The 26,936-nt window shown below is 43.3% G+C and overlaps 3 protein-coding genes across 5 annotated transcripts in view; 1 reads left to right on the forward strand and 2 right to left on the reverse strand.

Annotated features, from left to right (window-relative positions):
• The window catches only part of nup133 (nucleoporin 133), a 54,076-nt gene extending 49,037 nt beyond the window's left edge, over window positions 1-5,039 (forward strand). The window contains exons 21-26 of the mRNA XM_041204590.1: window positions 176-311; window positions 1,233-1,351; window positions 2,568-2,648; window positions 3,694-3,770; window positions 4,309-4,394; window positions 4,752-5,039. Of these exons, the coding sequence (XP_041060524.1) occupies window positions 176-311; window positions 1,233-1,351; window positions 2,568-2,648; window positions 3,694-3,770; window positions 4,309-4,394; window positions 4,752-4,888 (636 nt within the window). The 3' untranslated portion in view covers window positions 4,889-5,039. The remainder of the gene's footprint in view (window positions 1-175; window positions 312-1,232; window positions 1,352-2,567; window positions 2,649-3,693; window positions 3,771-4,308; window positions 4,395-4,751) is intronic.
• pdcd2 (programmed cell death 2) lies at window positions 55-13,753 on the reverse strand. 2 transcript variants are annotated; one of them, XR_005945146.1, is made up of 6 exons: window positions 13,059-13,753; window positions 10,664-10,798; window positions 8,702-8,817; window positions 8,070-8,183; window positions 5,257-5,786; window positions 55-292 (listed from the first exon to the last, which is right to left on the reverse strand). XR_005945146.1 is itself a non-coding variant. In XM_041204602.1 (5 exons), exons 1-5 carry the CDS (start codon window positions 13,585-13,587, stop codon window positions 5,625-5,627), a joined length of 1,056 nt encoding a protein of 351 aa, XP_041060536.1. In that variant the 5' UTR covers window positions 13,588-13,729; the 3' UTR covers window positions 2,827-5,624. The 2 variants fall into 2 exon arrangements, 1 of the variants encoding a protein (XP_041060536.1); XM_041204602.1 differs by lacking the exon at window positions 55-292 and having other exon boundaries at window positions 2,827-5,786; window positions 13,059-13,729.
• Window positions 13,616-22,532, reverse strand: LOC121287093 (centriole, cilia and spindle-associated protein-like). Of its 2 annotated transcripts, XR_005945148.1 has the most exons (5): window positions 22,046-22,532; window positions 19,903-20,168; window positions 16,796-17,093; window positions 13,810-13,970; window positions 13,616-13,739 (listed from the first exon to the last, which is right to left on the reverse strand). XR_005945148.1 is itself a non-coding variant. In XM_041204619.1 (3 exons), the coding sequence occupies exons 1-3, from the start codon at window positions 22,329-22,331 to the stop codon at window positions 16,851-16,853; spliced, it is 795 nt and encodes a 264-aa protein (XP_041060553.1). In that variant the 5' UTR covers window positions 22,332-22,532; the 3' UTR covers window positions 15,986-16,850. The 2 variants fall into 2 exon arrangements, 1 of the variants encoding a protein (XP_041060553.1); XM_041204619.1 differs by lacking the exons at window positions 13,616-13,739; window positions 13,810-13,970 and having other exon boundaries at window positions 15,986-17,093.
• Window positions 22,533-26,936: the final 4,404 nt, after the last annotated feature.

Genomic DNA, 26,936 nt, shown 5'->3' on the forward strand with positions numbered 1-26,936 from the left:
TGGCATGATTTTACAGAAACCAAGGGAAATTGGGAAGGAAATGAGACAAGATTATTTAAAAGAAAACTATTTTTATTTTGCTTTTGACCTGGAGTTGCTTTTGACCTGTATTCAAGTCTGTGATAGGACACACTTTTTCATGTATAAGAGTCTGGTTAATTTTCACTTGTTGCAGGCACACAGGACATTGCTCAATCTCGCCAACATGGAGACACGGTACTTTGCAAAGAAGAAAACTCTCCTGAGCCTCAGTAAACTGTCTGCATTTGCTTCTGATCTCCCTGATGACATTCTGCAAGAGAAGATAGAGGGTAAAGTCAAGCAGTCCCTTTAAAGTTTCTGTCTTGCTTTTCTTTTCTCTTAATTTTTGATAATTGCTCACAGATGTCAGAATTCATCATAACAAAACATAAAACTCTTTGCTGCATTTTGGCTTCTCGATGCAGCTTCAGATCTCGGGTGAGTTCTCCAATGCAGAGCTTCCACACCTGATGTTCACACCGGATAAGAATCTGAAGCAGAATCCATTGCTGAGACTGACCCCATCCTCCCTCACATAGGGTGTAGGATGCTCCCCTGAGGGTACAGACCTCAATGCAGTGCTGATTTGTTTTCCACCCTCTTCTTGAGGTACAATTTAAATGGAGTCAAATCTGTGCTTCTCTGGTTCTTGACTTTGTACCTTCTAAGTTGCTGCCATTAATCACTGTCATTAAGGTAGCTCTCCTCTCCTGTTCCTCTTGAAGGTTGTTAAAATCTAGAATGCATTACCTGAAAGGGTGGTGGAAACAATTCCATAGGAACTTCTGATGGGCAGTTGGACATGAAGGAGAGCTAATTTGCAGGGTTCTGAGGAAAAGGCCGGGGAGTGGACACCTCTTTCAGAAAGCTGGTGTAGGTATGATGGGCTTTGCTACAATTCCAGTTACTTGAACCTGATTCTTCCTGGAGGTGCACAAGTGTCAATGAATAAAACCGTACTGAATTCCAAGTTAGAAGTAGCAATGTAAATGTTAACTGTGATGCACCTGACCTGGGAATGTTTGACACTAAGAGTAGGAAATGCTTCATTGCCCAAGCATTTATCTCAAAGCTGCAGAAAGCATATGTCAGTCTGGTCACAGCAGTAAAACCTACTATTAATGTTTGACTAATAATGTTTCTCATGTTCCTGATGCCTTGATCTTCCTCCTATCTAAAGCAGTAACTTCATTGTGCTTATTTTGTCATAGACTTGACCGTGCAGGAGCGGTATCTGCTTCACCAGGAGACCTTGCCAATGGAGCTGCTAAATAAGAAACAACTCAACATAGACACCATGCCTGTGTTAACTGCTTCACAACTGATCTATGTAAGTACACCTTAAGTGTGAGGCTCTCCATGACTGATCCAAATGTCCAAAATCACGATATAGAACGTGTCATGAGGAATTGCAGCAAGATGCTGAAACCATGGAAAGTCTGCAGTCTAGTTCAACTAGGATAGGAAACTAGTTATGGGGAGTGACATGATTGATGGGAAGGTTCCCACTGGAAAGGCAAGAGGAGATTTAAGAGGTTTTTGAACCATTAAGGAAAACAAAGATCACTTCTAGTTAGTCAGTGACCAGGAGTCATTGGTTATTATAGACAAAAGTTGTTTGGAGTGCTTCACACTGGAAAAATAAGCACATGGAATACACTGTTAATTAAATTTGGGTAAAGCAAGGTGTTGCTATTCATCCAGCAAAATTGTAAAATTATCCATGTCTTCAATGTCCTGAAGCTCCTCACAACCAATTAAATTTCTTTGAAGCAGTCTCTATTTCGTGGGTAAATGTATGCACAGCAAGAACCCATGATGAGTAAATGAGCTAAACGACCAGAATCATCCGTTTTTCATGTTGGTTGTGGGCAAAGTTGGCCAAGGCACCAACATTTCCTGCTATGGGATTTTTTTGTATCCGCCTGAGCAGAGTTACTGTTACAGTCAATACTCCTCCAAGCCATCTGCTTAGTTTTCCAAGCGGAATTGTTGCAATTATGATCACAGGTGAGGTGAGAATGAACGCTCTTTACCATGTGTGGCATCAAGGAACTCTCTCAAAATTCAAGTCAATTGGAATCAGGGGGGAAAAAACATACCACTGGTCATACCTAACACAAAGGAAGATGATTGTGGTTGTTAGCGACTGATCAACACTGCACCAAGGCGCCACCAGGAGTTCCTCAGGATAGTGTCCAAGGCCCAATCATCTTCAGCTGCTTCATCAATGAGCTTCCTTCCATCATAAGGTTAGAAGTGGGGACACTTGCTGACGACTGCACAATGTTCACCATCCTGACTTGGAACTATTCCTTCACGGATCATTGAATTTAAATCCTGGAACTCCTTTCGTAGCAGCACTGTAGGGGGGTGTATCTGCACCACATGGACTGCAGCAGTTCAGGGTGGTTCACACCACCTTCTCGAGAGCAATTAGCGATGGACAATGAATGTTGGCCTAGCCAGTGACGCCTACAACCCATGAAAGATATTTTAAAAGTTATGTTTGATAATTATTCGGATTTAATATCCAATTTCTGCAGCTTTACATCAGTGATGACAACACGAGAGCAAATGAATACGATTTCAAGAAGGCCCTTGATCTCCTGGAGTTTGTTGAAAAGGTATAGTGGGGGGGTGAATCTTGGAGCTGAAGGAAGCTTCCTTAAACGGTAACAGGAAAGCACATATTGCAGTTTGAGTAGAAGCAATAATGAATGTTGATTTTTGTGATATTTGCTCTATATTAAATGATTAGATCTAATAATTACACATCCCCAAATGATTATTCATTCTGAAATGTTAGTTGTAAGCATTTATTCTGTTTTGTTCCTTCCAAAAATTTCAGCCAATTTTCAACCTTAAGTATTCTAGTTACAAAGATTCTTTATTTCCTTGAATCTGGGTTCACCATTTTTGTACTAATGCCTCAAAATATTTAGTTACTTAGGAAAAGGAAAGGCATCAGGCCCATAGATGTTTTGCCCCACTCCTTCACTTGGACAGCCCCTTACTCTGCCCCCACCAACCCCAAACCACCTGCAGGAGAGACAACAGGAAATGTTGCAGCCAATTGAGGAAACCTCTGCCTATAATTCTCCTTGAATGTGATTTGATGAGCTCCAAACACCACAACCCCAGGTATCACCAGTGTGGCTTTTGCCATGATCTTGTGGTGTTCCAAGAATTCATTTTAGTTCATAGAAACACTCAAAATAAAAGTTGCATTGCAATGAAACAAACATTCTTCTGTTCAAGTTAGCTTTTCTTTTCTGTTGGCAATTTCAGTTTTTAGGGCAGAGGCAGGACTTTTGCAGGTGCCCACTATGTAGACTTTTGTGAAGATTCCCTCTCTTGAGGTACCCAGGGAAATACAGCACTGCATTTGTATAGGAGGAAAAATGAGGGGATTTTTTTGAATGTATTACTTATGTGACGGAGTAGAGAAACAACACTGATTTCCAGCAAATGGGGGACATATGTAAGAGACTTGAGATGGAGAGCAGGAGAATTTTATTTGCATGAGTTGTGCAGCTGTGAAATGCAGTAATTGCTTTGGCAACTGAGGCAGAAACTAAAGGGGAAAAAGCGCATGTGGAGGAGCACAGCAGCAGGCCCTTGTTAAATTATTTTTGGAGGCTGATTGTGTTTTCTGTCTATTCTCTAAAGGAGGAAGGTCTTGATGCTGATGTCAACATTGATTCATTGAAACTGGAAATCTTCTGTCGAGCTATTCAGAGAGATGAGTATGTGCATTATCGATTCTCTATCTTCCCTTATCTCAACATATGTATTAAAATGAGGCTGTCTAGTCACAAATATAAAACTATTGCCTGCATTGCTTTGTAAAGCCCTGCTTACATTGTTAGATCATTTATAATGAAAGCTTTTTAATTTAAGCAGCTATTATTAGCCTTTTAATTTTTGACAATGACCTCACTCTTCCCTCCCACCAAATCCATTTTCCAGCTGTTGGTTTGACTCGGTCAATCCTCTAATGACACTATTCCAAATTGCAGCACCTGACTTTCTTGCCCCAAGTGATGTGTTGTGGGGAGAGTTGGGATTGTGCAGGTGTAATTATTTTAGCGAATTAATATATTAAATGTTTGAACAAACCAACCTTCTGGTGGGAGCCTTTCCCCCATGTATAAAGTCAGTTACTCCTGTGCTGGCTGTTTCAGATTAGTTATTCCCTTTGCCAGAAAATGCCATCCCCAATGGGTTGTTGAACTCTCAATTAACACAGACTCACTAGACAATGTTCTGTTTGTTTTTGTTCAGTTGGTCTTTTGATGTAAAGGCTGATCCAATTGAAGCTGCAAAGGCGACTGTACTGATAAAGGTCATAGAAAAGCTCATGGATGAAGGTGAGTGTTAGGTTAAACGGGCTCCTAGCAGCTTGATACTAAATGTTGGATCAGTAATCACGCACTGACCTTAAGCTCACTGTTTTTTGTCAGTGTTCCTTATAGCAACAAATTGCTTTATTGGGGATCCTGCGCAATTGCTTATCAATCTCTGTATATGAAATGTAATCAGTTCATGTGGGTATGTGCTGGATTATGTGCTTGAGTCCCTGGGGTGGTGCTTAAACTGAACCTTCAACAGGTTCCAGAGTGGAGGAGCTGCAGTAGCTAGTGTTCCTCATCCACCTGCTATATTTGTTGATCTTGGTAGACGGGTGTGTAGTGGCTCTGACTCTTTTCAAATGTCTTTCATTTTAGGAGTTCAACTGAAATATTATCTGCCTGAAGTAAAGGACTTGCTACAGTCTGATTATCTGGTAACCCTGAGATCCAGTTCCTACTTTGAATTCCTCTTACAAGCAAACTACGAACATTATTTAAAAGCACAATCCTGATTCCTCTCAAGTTTATCTCCACATTCTGCTGCCTTTAAGATCCTTCACTCAGCAGATCACGTACTGAAAATAAACAACCTGCAATGTTTAAACTTTTGTTTAAAAATGAATTAATTTGCATTTCTAATAAAAGTCATTTAATTTTATAAAAGGCAAGTGAACTGTTGATGCTTACAAAATAGGCTATATGACATGCAACTGAATGTGGGCATTTTGGTCTGACAGGAGCAAAGTATTTCTATTTCCCAACAACGGTCACTGCAATCTTTGCTGAACACAAGTGCCAGCTTTCCCTCACCCTCCTGCACTCCAATGACAGTTGACATTAGGGGTGGGGGGAAAGCCAATGAACATGATGCCAACCTGACCTGCCATGCCATAGGATTGTTCCTTGTGCTCCCCTCTCCTTAAGACTCCAGGTAGTTACTCATTTTTGTCTGTACAGTATCTTACAATTTTTCAGCACGTAACTTAAACTTGCAGATAGTAAAGATGCCTGGAAACATCAGCTCCATTGATCTCAGACTGTGATGTTCCCCTTGGATCAAATAGTTGAAATTCAATCAGCAGGAATTACTTAAAAACTGTAGTATAAAATCAGTGTGTGATGAGATTGAAACCTTCCACAATCGAGATCTCTCCCAAATCGGTAAGTTTTCAGTCTGAGAAGCTACGGTGTTGCAGAGGAAACGATTGCTTGAAACAATGGGTAGCCATGTTCCTGTGCAATGAATAATTACAGCTGATCTGGAGAGAAGTCCTGTTTCCAGAGAAATTCTGCACTATACAGATTGCTGTGATCACAGCTTTGCTCACAAGTGTAAACACTGAGTGTTCCCCAATCCAAACTCTCATCGAGGCAATCCACTTTCAAGTGGTTTAGCAACTGTGGCATCACCTGAAATAAAGGTCAGTGAAAATTAGTGGCTGAAATTCATCCCCCCCCCCTCCTCCAAACACACTTTTCTAGTTCTCCCACAAGCAGAATTCAGCTATGCAAATGCTATAAACTTAAATTACCCCCATCGCAGCGTACAAATCCCTGAGCAGCATAACCAAGGGTACAGCAAGCAATTAAGTCAAATGCTACGTTAGCCTTTATTGCAAGTGGATTGGAGTAAAGAAGTCCGGATCTGCACCTGAAGTGCTGTAACCTGCAAGGTTAATGGGGGTGGCTAGTTTTTTTCAGTCAGTACAGACACAATGGGCTAAATAGCCTTGTTTGCTATAACTTTTTTTCTATGGTTCTAGCTGCAATTACACTTGGGTAAGGAGACTAAAACTGTGTGCAGTATTCCAAAGCTGGATATACGTGCCTTAGAGGGAGTCTAACAATTCACTAGCTTGATGCCTGTGGTGAGGTTTCAATAAAATGGGCTCATACTCTGTAGTTTAGAGGAATGAGACGTGATCTAATTGAAATATATAAAACTCCAGGGTAGACGCTGGAAGGTTGTTTTCCCCTGGCAGCAGATACTGACAGTCATACTCTCAAGATAAGGAGTTGGCCATTTAAGACTGAAATGAGAAATTTCTTTGAAGTTGTGAACCTTTGGAATTCTCCAAGCAGAGGGCTGTGGATGTTCAGTCATTGAGAAAGCTGGAGAGTGCATTAAGTAACATTAGAACTCGGAGCAGGATTAGGCAATTCAGCCCCTCGAGCCTGCCCCGCCATTCATTACGATCATGGCTGATCTCATCTCGGCCTCAACTCCAATTTCCTAACCTATCCTCATAACCTTTCAACCCGTTACTAATTAAAAATCTGTATATCCTCATTTATTCAGCATCCATTGCACTCGGGTAGTGAATTGCACAGATTCATGACCCTTTGAGAAAAGTAATTCCTCCTCATCTCTGACTTAAATTTACCACCCCTTAGCCTAAAACTATGGCCTCTCGTTCTAGAATGCCCCACAAGGGGAAACATCCGCTCCACGTCTACTTTGTCTATCCCCTTTAGCATCTTATATACGTCAATTAGATCTCCTCTCATCCTTCTAAACTCTAGCGAGTATAGGCTTAAACTGCTCAATATCTCCTCATAAGACAAGCCCCGCATCTCTGGAATCAGTCTAGTGAACATCCTCTGAACCGCCTCCAGTGCAACACTTCCTTATTTTTATACTCTATTCCTTTAGCAATAAATGCCAAAACTCAATTTGCCTTCCTTATTACCTGCATACTAGCTTTATGATTCATGCACAAGGACACCCAGATACCTCTGCACTGAAGCACTCAGAAGTTTCTCTCCATTTAAGTAATATATTTATTCTTCCAACCAAAATGGATAACCTCTCATCCACGTTAAACTCCAAATTTGGCTCATTCGCTTAACCTGTCTATATCCCTCTGTAGATTGTGTGTCATCCTCACCACTTGCCTTCCCACCTATTTGTGTCATCCGCAAACTTGGCAATAGTACATTCATTTCCCTCATCCAAGTCATTAATATATATTGTAAATAATTATGGCCCCAGCACTGATCCCTGTGGCACTCCACTAGTTACAGGTTGCCATCCTGAAAATGCCTCAACTCTGTATTCTATTAGTTAGCCAGTCCTCAATCCATGCTAATATACTACCCCCAACACCATGGGCTCTTAAGTACCTTTTGGAAATCCAAATATATTACATCTACTTGGCCCGCCCACGTAAAATGGCGGCACACCCCCGACTGGGGGCGCCAATCGGAAGCCCACCTGCCCGCTCCCGCACTTCCACCCCAACAGGAAGAAATGTTGCCCCAATGACAGATGTTTAGCTAATTGGCCTATAGTTACCTGTGTTTTGTCTCCCTTTTTGAATAAGAGGGTTACAGTGGCAGTTTTCCAATCCTCTGGGACTTTACCAGAATCTAAGGACTCTTGGAAGATTACTACCACTGCATTCACTCACTGTGTAGCTTTTTCCTTTAAAATCCTAGGATGCAACCCATCAGGTCCAGGTGACATATCAGCCTCTAGCCCCATTAGTTTCCCTAGTACTTTTCCTCTAGTGATTGTTATTGTATTTATTTCCTCCCCCCCCGACCCCTGTTTTGCCCCGTGATTATTTAGCATTTTTGGAATGCTATTAGTGTACTCTACCGTGAAGACTGATGCAAAGTATTTACTCAACTCCTCTGCCATTTCCTGGTTCCCCATTATTATTTCCCCAGCCTCAACAAAATAATTCAAACCTGAAATTCAAATTCACGCTTGGCTCCACATGAACAGTTGGGGATATCTGTTTCAGAGGGTATGTTCTCCCCAGACACCCACAATGGACTTCCTCCTCTGCAATAACGCAGCACCTAGAATAAGGAACATTAACAGCGTGGAATGAATACACCCCCTCTAAAGCTTCATCTTATTTTCAGGTTAAGTCAAACCTAGCATTTACTGAAAAGCTACTTGAGTGTTGGAACAGAAGTCATTTTGCTTTGGCCATTTCTAAACATTAATTCTGCGGTAAGATTATGAAGGAAAATATTTAGATTTTGCTCAAGGACCATGACATCTGTATTCTATCTATTGAACCGGTGGTAAATGATGACTATTATAAGCCCTAAAAACTAGCAAATGGAAGGTGAGAACTGTAGCTGTGATGGGACTGGTCTCCCACTTATATCTTTGCCTATAAAATGGACCCCTCTTCCACTTTAAATCTCCCACCTGTACCAGGAATTCTTGGTGTACAGTTTGTATATAATGAGGTTGTCAGGCTACGAGTCAGTGTAACCGATTACTGCTCTGCACTGTGACATTGCAAAACTCAATAAAACCAGCTTAAATTAGGAGTGAAGAAAAAGACAGTATAGGACATGCGTACCTGATCAGGTGCCAGTGCTATCCTCCTCTTAAACTTAGCAAAGATGCGGTCTTCCCTCAACTCATGTCTTGCCATGGCCTCCAGCTCCTGCTCGTCTATGTCTTCAGTCACACAATCTGAAAACAAACACCTAGGTGAGACTAGAACTCATCAACCCTCCATCACACTTCTCTAATGTCCCTATCAGGGTCAAGCTGCCTGCTTAAATTTCAAACAACATTTGGCAGTTATCTGTCAGTTACCATTAATTGGTGCATTTGCCATGGCAATGACATCTACCAATCAGAGTCCACTTGCCAACCAATCAGCACTCTCTTCTCATGCAGTATAAATTGTTGTTTTCTCCTTGTATTGGTATTCTTGCAACTGTCCTGATGAGTACAAGACAAAAATCTTTGGCATTTCCTTTTTCAGCAACATGAAGTCCTCGTAGTCTTAAGTAGGCTAAATGTATCTTTATTAACTACAAAAACTATGCACACATATACAGTAAAGGGTTCAACTTAGGAGCTGTCTCCATGCTTGCTTGTGCACACTGCTCTGTCCAACATTAGACTGACCCTTAGTTGCAGGTCATCTGTTCTCTTACATCACTGTACGGGTGGTACAGTACTCCGTCCCAGTTAACCCTATATGTGCCAGACCCTTTTTTACAGGAGCAGGCTATTCTGTTCTTTGAACCTGCTCCTTCATTCGATAAGATCATGGCTGATTTGATTGCTATCTCAACTCCATCTTCCTGTCTGCCCCCCACAAGCCCTTAACTCCCTTGTCTATCAAAAATCTGTCTAACTCAGCCTTGAATAAGTTCAATAACCCAGCCCCCACCAGGGAAGAGACTAACAACCCTCAGAAAAAAAAACTCTCATTTCCATCTTAAAAGGGAAAACTCACTTCTTAAACTATGTCCCCTAGTTCTAGTCCCCTCCACGAGAGGAAACCTCCTCCCAGTATCCACCCTATCAAGTCCTGCAGATCTCATATTCCAATAAGATCACCTCTCATTTTTCTGCCTGTTCAACCCTTCTTCACAAGATAAGCCCTTCATCCCAACAATGAGTGGAGTGACTCTTCTCTGAATTGCTTCCAACGCAAACATCTTTTTTTCAAATAAGGAGACCAAAACTGTACATAGTCCTTTAGGTCTGATCTCACCAATGCCCTGTACAGCTGCAGTAAAGCTTCCCTACTTTTATATTTCATTCCCTTTGCAATTAACACCAAAATTCAATTTGCCGTCCTAATCATTTGCTGTACTTGCATCCTAACATTTTGTGATTCATGTACCAGGACACCCAGATCCCTCTGTACCACTGAGTTTTGCAATTGCTCTTCATTTAAATAGTATACTTTTTTATTCTTCCTGCCAAAGTGGACAAGTTCACATTTTCCCACATTATACTCCATCTGCCAAATTTTTGCCCACTCACTTAACCTGTCTATATCCGTTTGTAGACTCTTTACCTCCTCTTGACAACTTACTTCTCCATCTATCTTGGTATCATTGTCAAAGTTAGCTACCATACATTTGTCCAAGTCAATTATATAATAATAAATGGTTGAGACCCCAGCACTAATCCCTGTGGCACTCCACCAGTTACTGCTTGCCAACCTGAAAAAGACCAATTTATCCTTATTCTCTGCTTCTTATTAGGTAACCAATCCTTTATCCATGCTAATGTGTTACCCCCTACACCATGTACTCTTATTTTTCATCGTAACCTTTGATATGGCACCTTATCAAATGCATTTTGGAAATCCAAATACAACAGATTCCCCTTTATCCATCTTGATTGTTATTTCCATAAAGAACTCTAATAAATTAGTCAAACATGATTTCCCTTTCACAACCCCATGTTGACTCTGCCTGATTCCATTATGATTTTCAAATGTCCTGCTATAACCTCCTTAATAATGGATTCTGACAATACAAATAAACTGTTAATCCTAGTCTTTACTTACCACTTTCTGCTGCCGACAAGGATTCCACACGCGCAAGATTTTCTGGCTTCTGGTCCTCCGAGTTCTCAAGTTCCATCACCAATTCAAACTCTGGGAAAAGGATGTTGGGAGACGACAAACTGCCAGCTGCTTCACCTACAAAAATACTGGGTATGTAACTCAGTACTGCTGCCCAAGGGAACTGGCCACAGCCTTTGGTGGGAAATGTTGCCCCCAGGGGGAAGAGCCTAAGGTTCTTAATCCTCCTGCTTTGGGCAGGAATCTACCAGAATAGGGGATTGATCACCTGGGTAACTCAGAATTAAAGCTCTACTTGATGTGTTCGTGCATGTATAGTACCCGCTGGGGCCTCCCACGAAACCACATTGTCCCAGCCCTGCTAGTGCCTCACCATTATTTGGAAATACTGCTGCTTCATTACTGGCTGTGAACATAATGGCATCAACCAATGGAAATGGCCTGGAAGCTCTGAGTCTTAGAGCACTACTGAGGTTAAAGGAAGAGAGAACAACACAAAGTTGGGCAAAAATTTGGAAGTCCTTGTACACCATGTGATGGATATTACACTATCCTCTGCCAATTCTGCCAACTCCAGCATGATGGCACCACCAAAAACATCTTCCCCTCAGCCCTCATGAAAAACTAAAGTTAGTCAAACAAGATTTTCCTTTAACAAATCCATGCTGGCTATCCACAGTCACTTGGACAAATATGAATTAATTTAACTCTGGATTATAATTTCTATTGAGCTTCCCCATCACTGAAGTTAAACTGGCTGGCCTGTACTTCTATTCTATTTTTGAACATAGGAGCAACATTTTCTATTCTCCATACCTTCTGACATCCCCTGTATCAAACATGTATTGGAAAATCATGGCCAGTCCCTCTGCAATTTCCACTCTCACTTCCCTCGGATCCATCCACCTGGCCCTGCTGACTTATCAAATTTGAATACAGCCAGCCTTTCTAATATTTCCTCTCTATCCCATCCAGTAGCTCAACTCCCTCCTCTTTCACTATGACACAAACCGACTCTGTCTCTAACTGCCCAACCTCTGGAATACTGGTTTACCAATAATTACTGTTAAACGTATCAGTGGGTTATTGTATTTTTGGCTGTTCCTGGGCTTCATCACTCACCCATATAAAAACTGAAAATGCTGGAAAAACTCAGCAGTTCTGGCAACATCTGCGGAGAGAGAAACAGTTAACATTTTGAGTCGGTATGATTTCTTCAGAGCCAGAGAAGTGGAAATGTAATGGATATTACACTATCCCCCACCATTTCCAGCATGATGCCACCATCAAACACATCATCCCCTCACCACCCCTCCGTCAACATTCCATAGGGACCATTCTCTCTGTGACACCCTGGCACTCTGCCATCACCTCCGACTACTCATCCCCTTCCCACAGCACCTTCTCATGCAATCGCAGAAGATGCAACACTTGCTCCTTTACCTCACCACTTCACTTACACCTCTTTCAATTTGGTCTATTGTACCAACTGTTTCCAACATGGTCTCCTCTGCACTGGGGAGACTAAACGCAGACTGGGTGACTGCTTTGGGAATACTTTCGCTCAATCCACAAACATAACCCAGTCCTTCCTGACAGAAGGAAAAACTGAAAACGCTGGAAAAAATTCAGCACGTCTGACAGCATCTGTGGAGAGAGAAACAGAATTGATGTTTCAAGTCCGGATGACCTTTCTTCAGAGCCTTCCTGTCGCTTGCCATTTCAACACACCATCCTGCTCTCATGCCCACGTGTCCGTCCTTGGCCTGCTGCAATGTTCCAGTGAAGCTCAACGCAAACTGGAGGATCAGCACCTCATTTTCCAACTAGGCACTTTACAGCCTTCCGGACTGAATATTGAATTCAACAACTTCAGACCATGAACTCCCTCCTCTATCTTGACCCCTGTTTTTCATTTTTACTTGTTTTAATTTTATTTACTTATTTTTATTTATTCATTTTTACAATTGATTTTATCCCTCCCCCCCAACCCAAACATGCACCCCCTCTCCCCAAAGGGCCATTTGTCACTTGTCTCTATGTGTTGTGCTTTCACAGAGCGCTGACCCTTGTTCTGTTATTAACACATTCTGCTATCTTACCTTTATGCCACTATCAGCACCTTCTTTACTCTTTACCACTATCATTAACACTCCCTTTGTCTTGTGTCTGTGACGCCTCTATCAATCACTCCTTAGCTGTAACCTATCCCTGACCTATTTTGCTGCACCCCCTCTTAAACACTATAACATCCGCATTTCTACTTCTCTTCAGTTCTGAAGAAGTCATACAGACTCGAAACATTAACTCTGTCTTTCTCTCCACAGATGCTGTCAGACCTGCTGAGTTTTTCCAGCATTTTGCTGTCATCACTCACCCAGCTGCCCACAGGCCTCTCGATGCCCCGCTCTCCAGTCCAGGCTCTGATGCTCCTTCCCGCAGTAATGGGCCCAGCGGCAGCGGGAGCAGCTCTTGGGCCCCGAGGCCCCGCACACGCGGCAAAGCCGGAGGCCGGGCCTAGGCCCCGGGACAGCCTCGGACTCGGGTTCGGGCTCGGCTGGGTAGAAGTCGTTGATCCGCCCAAGTTGGCTCCGGAAAGCGGCGAATCGGCGGCGGGGACAGGCCGGGGCCGCGCAGCAGAAGACGAGGAGCGTGCGGTGGAATGCGGGGCCCCGAGGCGCGTACACTTGCAACAGGAAAACCATCGGCCGCGCGCAGCCGGCGCACAGCAGCCGCTCGGGGTCCGGGAGCTGGAGACTCAGCCAGGCCGGCCGCCCACCCACCTTACTGGGGAACTGCGAGCTCAGCAGCCGCGCCGGGGCCGCTGGCTCCACGAAACCCAACTCGACCTCGGCCGGGTCCGGGGCCTCGCCATTCGGCACCATTGCCTTTTTTGGCGCCGCCATTCTGCGTCACTTCCGATAGTGTCCGTCAGCCTAAACCTTCCCCAGGCATCGAGAGTCAGGGAATTTAATCCTCCCCAGGTCAGTGGAGGCCCCTGGGATTCGACTCATGGAGATTTTACTGTGCGTGTTAGTAAATCCGAGCAGGTTGGCTCCTGGAGAGAAATCAAAATCCTGTCAGTAATTTTGACAATTTACACTAAATACTAGAAAGTTAAACACTACCTGATCATGGTGAATCAGGAAGGCCACTCGATAAAAACGAAAAACTGCGGATGCTGGAAATCCAAAACAAGGCCAATTAGATCAACCACCCACAGATCCTCATTCATCCTTCCCTCCAGTTGTTCCTGAGATCATTCCAGTGTTAATGTCTCCGCTCCTATCTGCAAGTTTCAATTAAAATCACATTTCACTCATTTGAACCACCTGTGGGCATTCACTCCCATAGAAGCAGGAAACTACAGGCCAGTTAGCTTCACATTTGTCATAGGGAAAATGTTTGAAGCTATTATTAAAAACGTTATGGCAAGGCACTTAGAAAAAATCAAGGCAATCAGGCAGGGTCAGCATGGTTTTGTAAAAGGGAAATCATATTTAATCAATTTATTGGAGTTCTTTGAAGGAGTCACGTGCTGTGGATAAAGGAGAACTGGTGGATGTACTGTACTTGGATTTCCAGAAGGCATTTTACAAAGAGCCATTACAGAAAATAAAAGCTCATGGTGTAGGGGGGTAACATATTGGCATGGATAGTAGATTGGCTAGCAAACAGGAAGCAGAGAATAGGCACAAACGGGTCTTTTTCTGGTTGGCGGAATGTGACGTGTGGTGTGCCATAGGGATCAGTGCTGGGGCCTCAGTTTTTTACAATTTATATAAATGGTTTGGATGAAGGGACTGAAGGTATAGTTGCTAAAATTGCAAGTGACACAAAGATAGGTAGGAAAGTAAATTGTGAAGAGGACAGAAGGAGGCTGCAAAGACAGGTTAAGTAAGTGGAAAAAAGATCTGGCAAATGGTATAATGTGGGCAAACGTGAAATTGTTTATTTTGGCAAGAAGAATAAAAAAGCAGCTTTTTAACTTAATGGCAAGAGATTGCAGAACTCAGATTCAGATGGAACTGAGTGTCTTGGTACATGAATCACAAAAGATAAGTATGCAGGTAATTAGGAAAGCTAATAGAATGTTATCATTTATTCTGAGGGGAATTAATTACAGAACTAGGGAGGTTATGCTTCAGTCGGACAGGGCACTGGTGAGACCACATCTGGAACATTGCATGCAGTACTGGTCTCCTTATTTAAAGAAATACGTAAATATGTTAATAGCTCAGGAGGTTTACTGGACTAATACCAGGAATGGGCAGGTTGTCATGAGTTAAAATTGGACAGGTTAGGCTTGTATCCTTTGGAATTTAGAAGAGTAAGAGATGACTTAATTGAAACCTTTAAGATCCTGAGGGGTCTTGACAGGGTGGATGTGGATATGATGTTTCCTCTTGTGAGAGAACCTAGAACTAGGAGTCACTGTTTAAAAATAAGGGTCACTCATTTAAGACAGATGAAGAGAATTTTTTTCTCTTGAGGGTTGAGTGTCTTTGGAACTCTCTTCCACAAAAGGCGATGGAAGTAGTCTTTGAATATTTTTAAGACTGAGCTAGATAGATTCTTGATTAACAAGGGGGTGACAGGTTATCAGGGGTAGGCAAGAATGTGGCGTTGATGTTACAATCAGGTCAGCCATGATCTTTTTGAATGGTGGAGCAGGCTCAAGGGGCCAAGTGGCCTACTCCTGCTCCTAATTCATGTGTTAACTTTACTTGTACCCTCAATAGTCTTATAAGATCACCTTCCAGATGCCTCACCTTCAATTGTTTCTCCAGAACTCTGGCTGGAAGACTCAAATCAGCCTTCAGTGACCAGAGCTGGGCACAGACTCAAGAGCCTAAAGCCAATTTAGAACCATAGAAAAGTTACAGCACAGAAAGTGGCCACTCAGCCCATCATGTCTGCACCAGCCGAAAATTTAAAAAAATCTAGCCATACAGTTCCATCAGAAGTTCCTGACTTATCTCCTGCTGTTTGACAATTGTAGTTCAGCATTCTATTGGCTTTGTCGATTAATTCTACTGACACTCTTGGATCTCTTTCAGCTTCACCCTTCGCTGTTTCAATCTTGCTGTTGCTAGTCTAGCTGACCCTTGCTGGGAGAGTAGTCAGAGCACATGGGTTGGGAGAGGGAGAGCTAAAGAGAAATTCTGTTTGGACATTTTCAAGCACATGATCACCACCTCTTAGGGCTAATAGACAAATGAGAACTGATTATTTTGTGTAAAGGAAGAAAAAACATATCCCACCAAGAATGCAATTACTTTTGCTAAAGAGGGACACACAATCACCAATAAATACATTTATTGAGCATTTTAGCCTATTGCACTTTACACAGAAGAAACATTTACAGATACACACCATAAAGTGAGTCCTTATTAAATATAATTTTTACAGCAAGTTTCACAACCTCAGGCTGTCTCAAAGTACTTTACAACAGTTACTACTCTTCAAGTGTATTTCATTGATTTGTAATGTACTAAACAGCAATGTAATAATGACCAGGTAATTTACATAAATTACAAAAGACAAAATCCCAGATGTACAAAGATTATAAAAGTAAACCCCTATAGAAAACAGTCCGCTTATACTTTCCCTGAAAGTGCATTCTCATTATGTAATGAGTATCATTGTGTAAAGATCACTGACAAAACCACAGATAATAAAAATTACCAATACAAATTGTACCAATACAAATTGTGCCATTTGTGCAAAGTAATACTGAGTTTACAGAAATTCAAGTGCAATCAATCTTTACTAACAGGACTCGCTGTATACACACTAATGAAACCCTAACCATTGGACCCATGCAGCTCACAGAGTAATTCGAAGAGTCAACCACACTCAGTCTGGAAAATAACTGCGAGAGAGGTTTCTGTTTAAGCAACACAGGGAACAATTCCCATTTCCGAAATGGATCCCTTTAGTCTCATTGTCAATGTCACAGTTTGAAGAGAGAAAACCAACGTCACCATTAGGTCAATTCTATAAGTCAGCAAAACAATTCTTCTATGTTTGCTAATTATGAATTTTACATATGAATTAACTCTTGTAATAAAGATTCAAGTCAGGTCCGTTAACTGAGCTCTATATACACACCTGAATAAATAAGCAAAACCAGCCCAAGCTCTCTCCAACAGGAAGCTGCTGGAACTCAGAGGGACCGTGTTGAGTAACATCGCATGTATTCAGACAGCCAGGGATCTTCTTCCTTAACAGGCTTCAACACGCGAACTTGCAAGTGCTCAGAAAGTGATTTGTGTCCTGGGGAAAATTTATACTGCCGGTCAGATGAGTGGGTGGTCAGTGGCACTTTGCCCCGGGGTCGTCTCTGAGGCATGCGCATCGCTCTCTGCACCTGACGTCTGTTTTGGGCACGTACTGCAGATTCATAAATCTGTCAAACAGAAAGAAAGTTCACTCTGTGGAAAAAGTGTGCAGTCTACATTTGAAACAAGATTAGCAAGGACAAGCACCAGCCAAGAGTTTCCACTCTGGGTGCAATTATCAATAAAGGCACACCTGGGTTCAACATCTTTCAGATCATAATCTTTGCCCAATTTTTTCAGACAGTAACAATTGCTAATAATTGTTATTCCCATCTACACCTCCTCTATACCCATCCTTAGTGGTTAATGGATGTTTTCCAGGCTGGAGGAAGGTTTGTCGTGGAGTTCCCCAGGGGTCTGTGTTGGAAACATAAACATAGAAAAATAGGAGCAGGAGTAGGTCTTTTGGCCTTCAAGCCTCTTCCGCCATTCTATATGATCATGGCTGATCCTCTATCTCAACGCCATACTCCCGCTCCCCATACACCTTGACGCCTTATCAAACTTAAAGAACAAGTATACAATTGTGCAAAGATAGGTGGGAGGTTAGAACATTGGACAGAATTTAAGAAACAGCAAAGGATGACTAAAAGATTAATAAGGAGAGAAAAATTAAAGTTCAAGAGAAAGCTAGCCAGAAATATAAAAACAGATAGTAAGAGCTCTTATAAATATTTTAAAAAGAAACTAGTTAACAAAGAGGGTGATGGTCCCATTGAAAGTGAATCTGGAGAATTGATAATGGAAAACAAGGAAATGGCAGATGAATTGAACAGGCATTTTGCATCAGTCTTTACTATAGAGAATACAAGTAACATCCAGAGGCAGCTATAAATCAGGAAACGGAAGGTAGGGAGGAACTCAGGAAAATTAGAATCACTAGAGAAGTGGTACTGAGTAAATTGTTGGAGCTGCAAGCTAACAAGTGCCAGGTCCTGATGGACTTTATCTTAGGGTCTTATAAGTAGTTAGTGAGATAGTTGATGCATTGGTTTTAATTTTCTGAAACTTCCTAAATTCGGGGAAGGCCCTATTAGATTAGAAAATAGCAAATGTAACTCCATTGTTCAAAAAGGGAAGGAGACAAAGCGGGAAACTACAGGTCAGTTAGCTTAATATCTGTATTAGGGAAAACATTAGAAGCTATTATTAAAGAAACTATAGCAGGGCACTTGGATAAGTTCAAGGTAATCAAGCAAAGTCAATATGGTTTTGTGAAAGGGGAATCATGTTTAATCCATTTATTGGAGTTCTTTGAAGGAGTCACATGTGCTGTGGATAAAGGGGACACTGGTGGATGTACTGTACTTGGATTTCCAGAAAGCATTTGATAAAGTGCCACCTCAAAGGTTATTGCACAAAATAAAAGTTTGTGGTATAGGAGGTAACATATTGGCATGGACAGAAGATTGGCTGGCTAGCAGAAAGTAGAGATAAGGCATAAATGGGTCTTTTTCAAGTTGGCAAGATATAATGAGTGGTGTGCCACAGGGATCAGTGCTGGGACCTCAACTGTTTACAATTTATATAAATGACTTGGATGAAGTGATGGAAAGGATGGTTGCCAATTTTGCTGATGACACAAAGATAGGTAGGAAAGTAAGTTGTGAAGAGGACATTCGGAGTCTACAAAAAGATACAGATAGGTTAAGTGAATGGGCAAAGATCTGACAAATGGAGTATAATGTGGGAAAATGTGAAATTGTCCATTTTGGCAGGAAGAATAAAAGAGAAGCATATTATTTAAACGGAGGGAGATTGCAGAGCTCTGAGATGCAGAGGGATCTAGCTGTCCTAGTGCATGAATCACAAAAGGCTAGTATGCAAGAACAGCAAGTAATTAGGAAATATATTTTTTTTTTGCAAGGGGAATTGAATACAAAGTAGAGAGGTTATGCTTCAGTAATGTAGAGCACTAGTGAGACCACATCTGGAGTACTGTGTATAGTATTGATCTCCTTATTTAAGGAAGGATGTAAATGTATTGGAAGCAGTTCAGAGAAGGTTTACCAGACGAATACCTGGAATGGATGGGTTGTCTTATGAGGAAAGGTTGGACAGGCAAGGCTGTATCCACTGGAGTTTAGAAGAGTAAGAGGCGATTTGATTGAAACATAAGATCCTGAGGAGTCTTGACAGGATGGATGTGGAGAGGATGTTTCCTCTTGTAGGTGAATCTAGAACTAGGGGTCACTGTTTAAAAATATGGGGTCACCCATCTAAAACGGAGATGAGGTGAAATTTTTTCGCTGAGGGTCTTGAGTTTTTGGAGCTCTCATCCTGAAAAGGTGGTGGAAGCAGAGTCTTTGAATATTTTTAAGGCAGAGGTGGATAGATTCTTGATAAGCAAGGGGGTGAAAAGTTATCGGGAGTTGGCAGGATGCAGATTTGAGGCTACTATCAGATCAACCATGATCTTATTAAATGGCGGAGCAGGTTCAAGGGGCCGAATGGCCTACTCTGTTCATAATGATCTGGGGACCCGGGTTTGAGTCCCACCAAGGCAGATAGTGGAATATGAATTAACTAAAAATCTGGAATCAAAAGTCTAATTATGACCATTGTCGATTGTCGTAAAAACGCATCTGGTTCATTAATATCCTTTAGGGAAGGAAATCTGCCACCCTTACCTGGTCTGGTCTACATGTGACTCCAGACCCACAGCAATGTGGTTAACTCTTAAATTACCTCCAAAATGGCCTAGCAAGCCACTCAGTTGTATCAAACTGCCTCTGCAGCGCTTCAAGAAGGCAACTCATCACCACCTTCTCAAGGGCAATTACAGATGGGCAATAAGCACTGGCAAAGCCAGCAAATCCCACATCCCATGAATAAATTTTAAAAAAGCTTCTATTATTTTTCCAGTTTTTTTTTTACCTGTCCTCTCAAAGCAGAAGCACTGACATTGTATGTCTTTTTACAGCCCACCTCAGCCTCCCTCTCCGCCCAGCCAAACATTGCAAACGGAGGTTTGCTTTCTTTCAAGGCAGCAGGTGGTGTTGTCAATTTGGGTGCTTTTCGTGATTTTCCCAAATTTGCATTCCTTACACGATGATAATCAAGAGCTGGTTGGACACACAATTCACTCTTTGTCTGTCCCTCATCTTTATCTTTCTGATTCAGCTGAAGAACTGTTTCATTCACTGTTTAAAGAGAAAACAAATGGTAAATCCCTGTAAATGATCATTTCACAAACCACCATACATAACAATCACATAATGAAAATGGCACAGTGCGGGGCAACAATGTGAGACCAGCTTTTGCGAGCATACAGCAACATTTCAGACATTTAAGAAGTATTTAGCTGAGCACTTGAAACGCCATAGCATACAGGATTACGGGCCAAGTGCTGGAAAATGGGATTAGAATAGATAGGTGCTTGATGGCTGGTGCGGACATGGTGGACACGAGAGCCTGTTCCTGTGCCGGGGGTGGGGGGCGCGCAATCCTTTACCCAGGGGTCATTGGGAGGCGGGGGGGGTCATAGAAACTGGGACCAGGAGTAGGCCATTCAGCCCTTTGAGCCTGCTTCGCCATTCATTATGATCATGGCTGATCATCCAACTCAATAGCCTGCTCCCGCTTTCTCCCCATATCCTTTGATCCCTTTCACCCCAAGTGCTATATCTAACTCTTTGAAAACATACAATGTTTTGGCCTCAACTACTTTCTGTGGTAACGAATTCCACAGGCTCACCACTCTCCGAGTGAAGAAATTTCTCCTCATCTCAGTCCAAAATGGCCAAACCCTATACTCAGACTGTGACTCCCCAGTTCTGGACTCTCCCACCATCAGGAACATCCTTCCTGCATCTACCCTGTCTCGTCCTGCAAGAATTTTATAGATTTCTATGAGATCCCCCCTCATTCTTCTGAACTCCAGCAAATATAATCCTAACTGACTCGATCTCTCCTCATATGTTAGTCCCACCATTCCAGGAATCAGACCGGTAAACCTTCGCTGCACTCTCTCTATAGCAAGAACATCCTTCCTCAGATAAGGAGACCAAAACTGCAAACAATATTCCAAGTGTGGTCTCACAAAGGCCCTTTACAATTGCAGCAAGACATCTCTGCTCCTGTACTCGAATCCTCTCGCTATGAAGGTCAACATACCATTTGCCTTCTTTACCACCTGCTGCATGTGCATGCTTACCTTCAGGGACTGGTGTACAAGGACACCCAGGTCTTGGTGCACATTCCCCTCTCTCAATTTATAGCCACAGATAATAATCTACCTTCCTGTTTTTGCTACCAAAGTGGATAACCTCACATTTATACTGCATCTGCCATGCATTTGCCCATTCACTCAGCTTGTCCAAATCACACTGAAGCATCTCTGCATCCTCCTCACAGCTCACCCACCCTCCCACCCAGCTTTGTGTCATTTGCAAATTTGGAGATATTACATTTAATTCCCTCATCTAAATCATTAATATATATTGTGAACAGCTGGGGTCCCAGCACCGATCCCTGCGGTACCCCACTAGTCACTGCCTGCCATTCAGTAAAAAATCAGTTTATTCCTCTTTTTTCCAGCCTGCCAACCAGTCAATACTCCACCTCAATACACTACCCCCAATCCCATGCGCTTTAATTCTACATGCCAATCTCCCATGTGGGACTTCGTCGAAAGTCCAAATAAACCACATCCTCATCAACTCTACTAGTTACATCCTCAAAAAATTCCAGTAGATTTCGTAAATCCATGCTGACTCTGTCCGATTCTGCCACTGTCTTCCAAGTGCTCAGCTATTAAATCTTTTATAAGATTTATAACTCTAGAATTTTCCCCACTACCGACGTCAGTCTGACTGGTCTATAATTCCCTGTTTTCTCTCTATCTCCCTTGTTAAATAGTGGGGTTACATTAGCTACCCTTTAATCTGTAAGAATTGTTCCAGAGTCTATAGAATCTTGGAAGATGACCACTAATGCATCCATTATTTCTAGGGCCGCTTCCTTAAGTACTCTGGGATGTAGATTATCAGGCCTGGGGGTCAGGACCCCGGTCGTTTACCTGGGGGTTGGGGCTCGGGCTCGGACGGCTCGGCGGCCGCAGTTTGGTTCTGAGGCCGGGGCGAATCCTCGGGCTCCGGGGAAATCGGTTCTGCCCGGTCCCTGGGGGTGGAGGAGCCAGAGCTGGAGTCCGAGTCCCAGCCGCTCCAGATCCAGGGGATGTGGGCCTGTTCGAGCAGCCGCCTCATGTTGCGGTATTGAAGCCGGTCCGAGTAGCAGCTGCTGTGAATCTCCCACTGCGGCCCCTTAAACTGCTTCATATATTCGCTCTTCATCCGCTTCGCCATCAGCTTCCTCAGGACACGGCTATCCTGCCACCGGCAGCTCCCGACTTCACCACTGCTTCCGCCTTGGAGACTGGTGAGGAAACGGGGAGAGATGAGACTCTCGACGGACAGGATCCACAAATCAAGCCCGCGGCTCAAATTCCCCTCCGAGCCTGAGACAGGGCCGCCATTAACACCAACCCCGCCTCCTGCGAACGTCACTGACTCCCCACCCACTGCGAACGTCACTGATTCTTCCCTGACCTCTTTCACACCCGTCCTGTGTACGTCCTTACCACGCCCCCTCCAGTCAATGAACCGTATTACCTTAGTCTCTAACCACGCCCCTTTCCTCGCTGATTGGTTTGAATTTCCCGCTCTATTTCACGACTGGGATGGGGCTTGAACCCAGTCTTTCCGAACCTAGTTGACATCTGGTATTTGATTCGAAAAGCAAGAAATGAAAGATGTGCATTTATACAGCACTTCTAATGTCTTCAGGACACGAAACAATTCTCTTCTCAACAACTGCTGGTCCTTCTCAGGTGGCCGCTCCTGGGGAGGTGGTATTGTCACTGGACTGGTATTGCAGAGACCCAGGGTAATGCTCTGGGGTCCAGGGTCTGAATCCCACCACACCAGATGGTGAAATTTGAATGCAATAAAAATGTGGAATTAAAAGTCTGATGATGACCATGAAGCCATTGCTGATTGTTGTAAAAACCCATCTGGTTTCCCCATCTAATGTCCTTTAGGGAAGGAAATCTGCCATCCTTACCTGGTCTGGCCTACATGTGACTCCAGACCCACAGCAATGTGGCTGACTCTTAAATGTCCTCTGAATAAGGACAATTAGGGATGGGAAATAAATGCTGGCCTGGCCAATGACACCACATCCCATGAATGAATAAAAACTTGAAGATGAGATCCAGGTTCTTGATGCAAGAGTTGAGCCTCATTTGGAACATTTGCCAATGGGTTCGTTTCCCTGTCTCAACTCTGAATAAAAGTAAACATTTTATTTTGGAGTTCCTTTATGCTATAAATATCATTGCGGTAAATTTCCAGGTAACTGAAAAATAAAGATGGTGATCAGTGCAAGTTTACAATTGTTTTGAGTGATTTGATTGGTTGTTATATGCTGCTTCACAGTTAAGGTCTGGTACTTTAAAAAATCCCTATTTGATCACTCTTACTGCTGGATGTTTCCTTCCTATGGTAGTCATCAAATTAGTCAAATATATAAGCATAGGTAAGTGTTTATTTTAGCTTGTTTTTGCCAAATGAATATGTGATGCCCCAAGGTGTGAGGCTCCCTTGAGCTGTGAAACCCCTGATATGTGAGACCCCGAGCGGTGACTCCCTGAGCTGTGAGACCCTGAGAGATGATATTGTGAAATGTGATAGTTCTCAGTTTCAAGGACATACTTTCAGCTGTGACATCTTTAGTGAGGTTTGATGCAACAATCACGATCTGGAGTTAAGAATTTTAATTATATAGATTAATTCTTTTGGTGACACAAGAACAAATCACGAACAGTCAAACTTCTGAAAGCTGACCTGATTTAAGTGTAGTTAATTTGGAAAGCTTAATGACAAACTTTTATTGACCAGTAAGAGTAATCGTTGATCCTCAACCACTAGTCTGATACAGCTCCTTCAAATCACAAAATTGGGACTTTTGTTTTCCTGCTAAACACGGGGAAATTTCGATGAAGGTTTTTACAATTGGTCAGCTTCTTAAAACAATAATTTATGACAATGCTGCTTTATTATAAACATTTCTGTAGCTGATCTGAGCAGTGTGAGTGAAGAGTATGAACCTTAATGAGCTGATAATCCATTCAGACAAAGCGTTGCTATTGCTACTTCCCCTGAGGAGAACAAACATTGTCTTAAATAAGCACAGATTTTTCAGACAGCAGCTTCACAAGGTGACCCAGTGGAATAGTACGTTCGTGTATACTTGATGGATGCAGAGCTGCCCATGAGTTCAATAGAGTGGTGTATATTATTTTAGTTGTGTATATTTTTTCCAATGACTTGATGAAGCTGCACCGACTCAGGCCAGTTAGAACCTGTTGGATGAGATTCAGAGAAGGTGAAGGTTGGAGTGGAACTGGGCTGCATATCAGCTCAAAGACAATTGAAATAAACTCTAGCTGCAATTAACTGTAGGAACAACAAACAAGACAGCAACAACTTGCATTTATATAAAGCCTTTAACATAGGAAAGTGTCCCAAGGTTTCTCAGACAAATCAGACAAAATTGTCAACATTTACCTGAAGATTTTTTTATTTTTCTTCTTTTTGCAACCTGCAAAAGGAAAAAGTAAAAGATTGTTTAATCACTTTGTGAGTTCGGCGTGTCAGAGAGTTTTGCAATTCCTCCTTCACTGAGCTTCTAATCATGCTGAAGAGCGAGGAACAAGGGAGAAATCATCACTGTCATTCCTTCCCAAGTAACACAGAGACCTGGGTTCTAGTTGCCCACTGATACTGATCCCAGGGGAGCAATATCTAAGCAACAGTAACTCATTCATTGCTATTGTTTATTCATTCTCAGGGTCACTGGCAAGGCTGACACTTACAGTTGCCCTGTCTAGTGATTTGATTGACTCACCAGGCTGCTATGGGCAGTTAAAAGTGAACACTGTTGATATAGATCCGAAATCACATAGGGCAGAATTTTTCCGATGGTGAAGTTTGCCACCCTGATACCAGAGATGTTGGCCAGCAATACATTCCCAGCGATCAGAGCGGCTATACAACCACAGGCTGGAGAGAAGGCTACCACACCTTACTCAGAAGGAAGTCCCATTTTAGATAGCTGCAGCCAATCAGATTGGCCAGCAGGCCAGGGCCCTCGGGCACCTGAAAGGAGGAGGAGCAACAGCTGGACACCCTTGGGTCAGCAACTCAGGAATCTCAGAGGCTGTCCTCTCCCTCCGAGTCCCCTTTGCCTGTGACACCGTCAACCTCATCCTCTGCTGCCGCAGAGGGAGCAGCTGACCCACTGGAGGACAGCCAAAGCAAGCCGGGACCCTCAAAGCCTGGGCTTTCCAGAGGACCCAAGCCAAAGTCATCAGAGCCAACTGGGCCAACTATTGCACAGACCATCTCCATCCCTGCTGCAGATGTCAGGCAGCACCTAGAAGTGTTAGGCCTAGAAAAGTTAAGAATTTCTGATCACGAGTGATTGCACGCATGGACACATTTTGTCACTTAATAATTTGAGAATATATTCACTTTCACCGAATAATGTGTAATGGTGTCTTTCAGCTTCATTTACAGGCTTCGCAAGTCCTCCCCCTTCACCCATGCCAACCGCCTCCCCACCCCCACCCCACTAGCAGTTCTTTTATTCATTCGTAGGATGTGGGCATCGCTGGCTAGGCCAGTATTTTTTGCTCATCCAGTGATGGGGGAAAGGACATGGGTGAACTCGGGCAGGGGAAAGGATGGGGGAGCTGAAGACAAACTTTACCAGTACCATGCTTCTAAAATTGAAAGTGAGTGGAGCCTCGTGTTGAATGGGAACAGGTGCTGCATGGGAGTGTGATCAGTGGGTGGGTGGAGATGCAGCGCAGCTCAGATGGACAACTGAAAGAGAACCCCAGCAGGCAGCATTGAAAATGTTCGGGACATTGAGATGAGTGCGATGGGGGCAAGGATCCACGTGCATGGAGAGTGCTTGCACGAGGCTCCAAAAGGCCCTGCCACACACACACTTCTCCCTCTAGAATCACTTGTAGGCCGGTTGTATGCAGCTGAACTGGAGGCAATGGTGTAGTGGTATTGTTGTTGAACGAGTAATCCAGAGACCCAGCGTAATGCTCGGAGGACCCGGATTCAAATCCTACCACGGCAGATGGTGGAATTTGAGTTTGATTTTAAAAATCTGGAATTAAAAGTCTGATGATAACCATGAAACCATTGTTGATTGTTGTAAAAACCCATCTAGTTCACTAATGCCCTTTAGGGAAGGAAATCTGCCATCCTTCACTGGTCTGGCCTACATATGACTCCAGACCTGCAGCAATGTGGTTGACTCTTAAATACTCTCTGAACAAGGGCAATTAGGGATGGGCACTTGCCAGCTCCCCACCTTCAACAACAAGCCAGTGCCCTTTTCTTTTCAGAATGTACAGGTGTACATTCCCTACCTTCCTGAGGATCCCACCCCCATCCACGTTGATCTCCTCGACCTCCTCCTTCCCACCCCCAGGGTCTGTGTCTGCCTCTGAGTCCCTCACCGTCCCTTCCATCGCTACTGTCTCACCCTCCCACCGCACGGCCTCACTCATTCTCACCATTCCCACCTACTACGTCCACCATCACTTCACTCCCCAGGAGGCAGTCGTTGACTCCACAGATCCCTCCCTTGCCATCCCCCTCTTACTCCTTCCTCCACCTGGATTCCTTCCTCCCTCTGGACTCCATCCCCCCTGCAAACTCTTTCCTCCACCTGAACTCTTCCCCCCATCAAAGTCCTTCCCTTACACCTTCCTCCCCCCTTACACCTACCTCACTAGTTGCCGTATTCTACCCCGTTACACCCTGTTCCATCCATACTCCCTCCCAACCTCAACCCCCCCTCTCACATCGTCGTTCCACCCTCCAACT

Source organism: Carcharodon carcharias, chromosome 2, assembly GCF_017639515.1.
Source record: "Carcharodon carcharias isolate sCarCar2 chromosome 2, sCarCar2.pri, whole genome shotgun sequence".
Lineage (NCBI taxonomy): Eukaryota > Metazoa > Chordata > Chondrichthyes > Lamniformes > Lamnidae > Carcharodon > Carcharodon carcharias.

Coding starts and splice junctions, on each gene's coding strand:
- pdcd2 (XM_041204602.1), bottom strand. CDS start 13,587: ATGGCGGCGCCAAAAAAGGCAATGGTGCCGAATGGCGAGGCCCCGGAC. Junction 10,799..13,058: donor AGAGGCCTGTGGGCAGCTGG/GTGAGTGATGAC, acceptor GTATTTTTGTAG/GTGAAGCAGCTGGCAGTTTG. Junction 8,818..10,663: donor CTTGTCGGCAGCAGAAAGTG/GTAAGTAAAGAC, acceptor GTTTGTTTTCAG/ATTGTGTGACTGAAGACATA.
- LOC121287093 (XM_041204619.1), bottom strand. CDS start 22,331: ATGGCGAAGCGGATGAAGAGCGAATATATGAAGCAGTTTAAGGGGCCG. Junction 20,169..22,045: donor GCCCGAGCCCCAACCCCCAG/GTAAACGACCGG, acceptor CTCTTTAAACAG/TGAATGAAACAGTTCTTCAG. Junction 17,094..19,902: donor CTTCTGCTTTGAGAGGACAG/GTAAAAAAAAAA, acceptor TCTGTTTGACAG/ATTTATGAATCTGCAGTACG.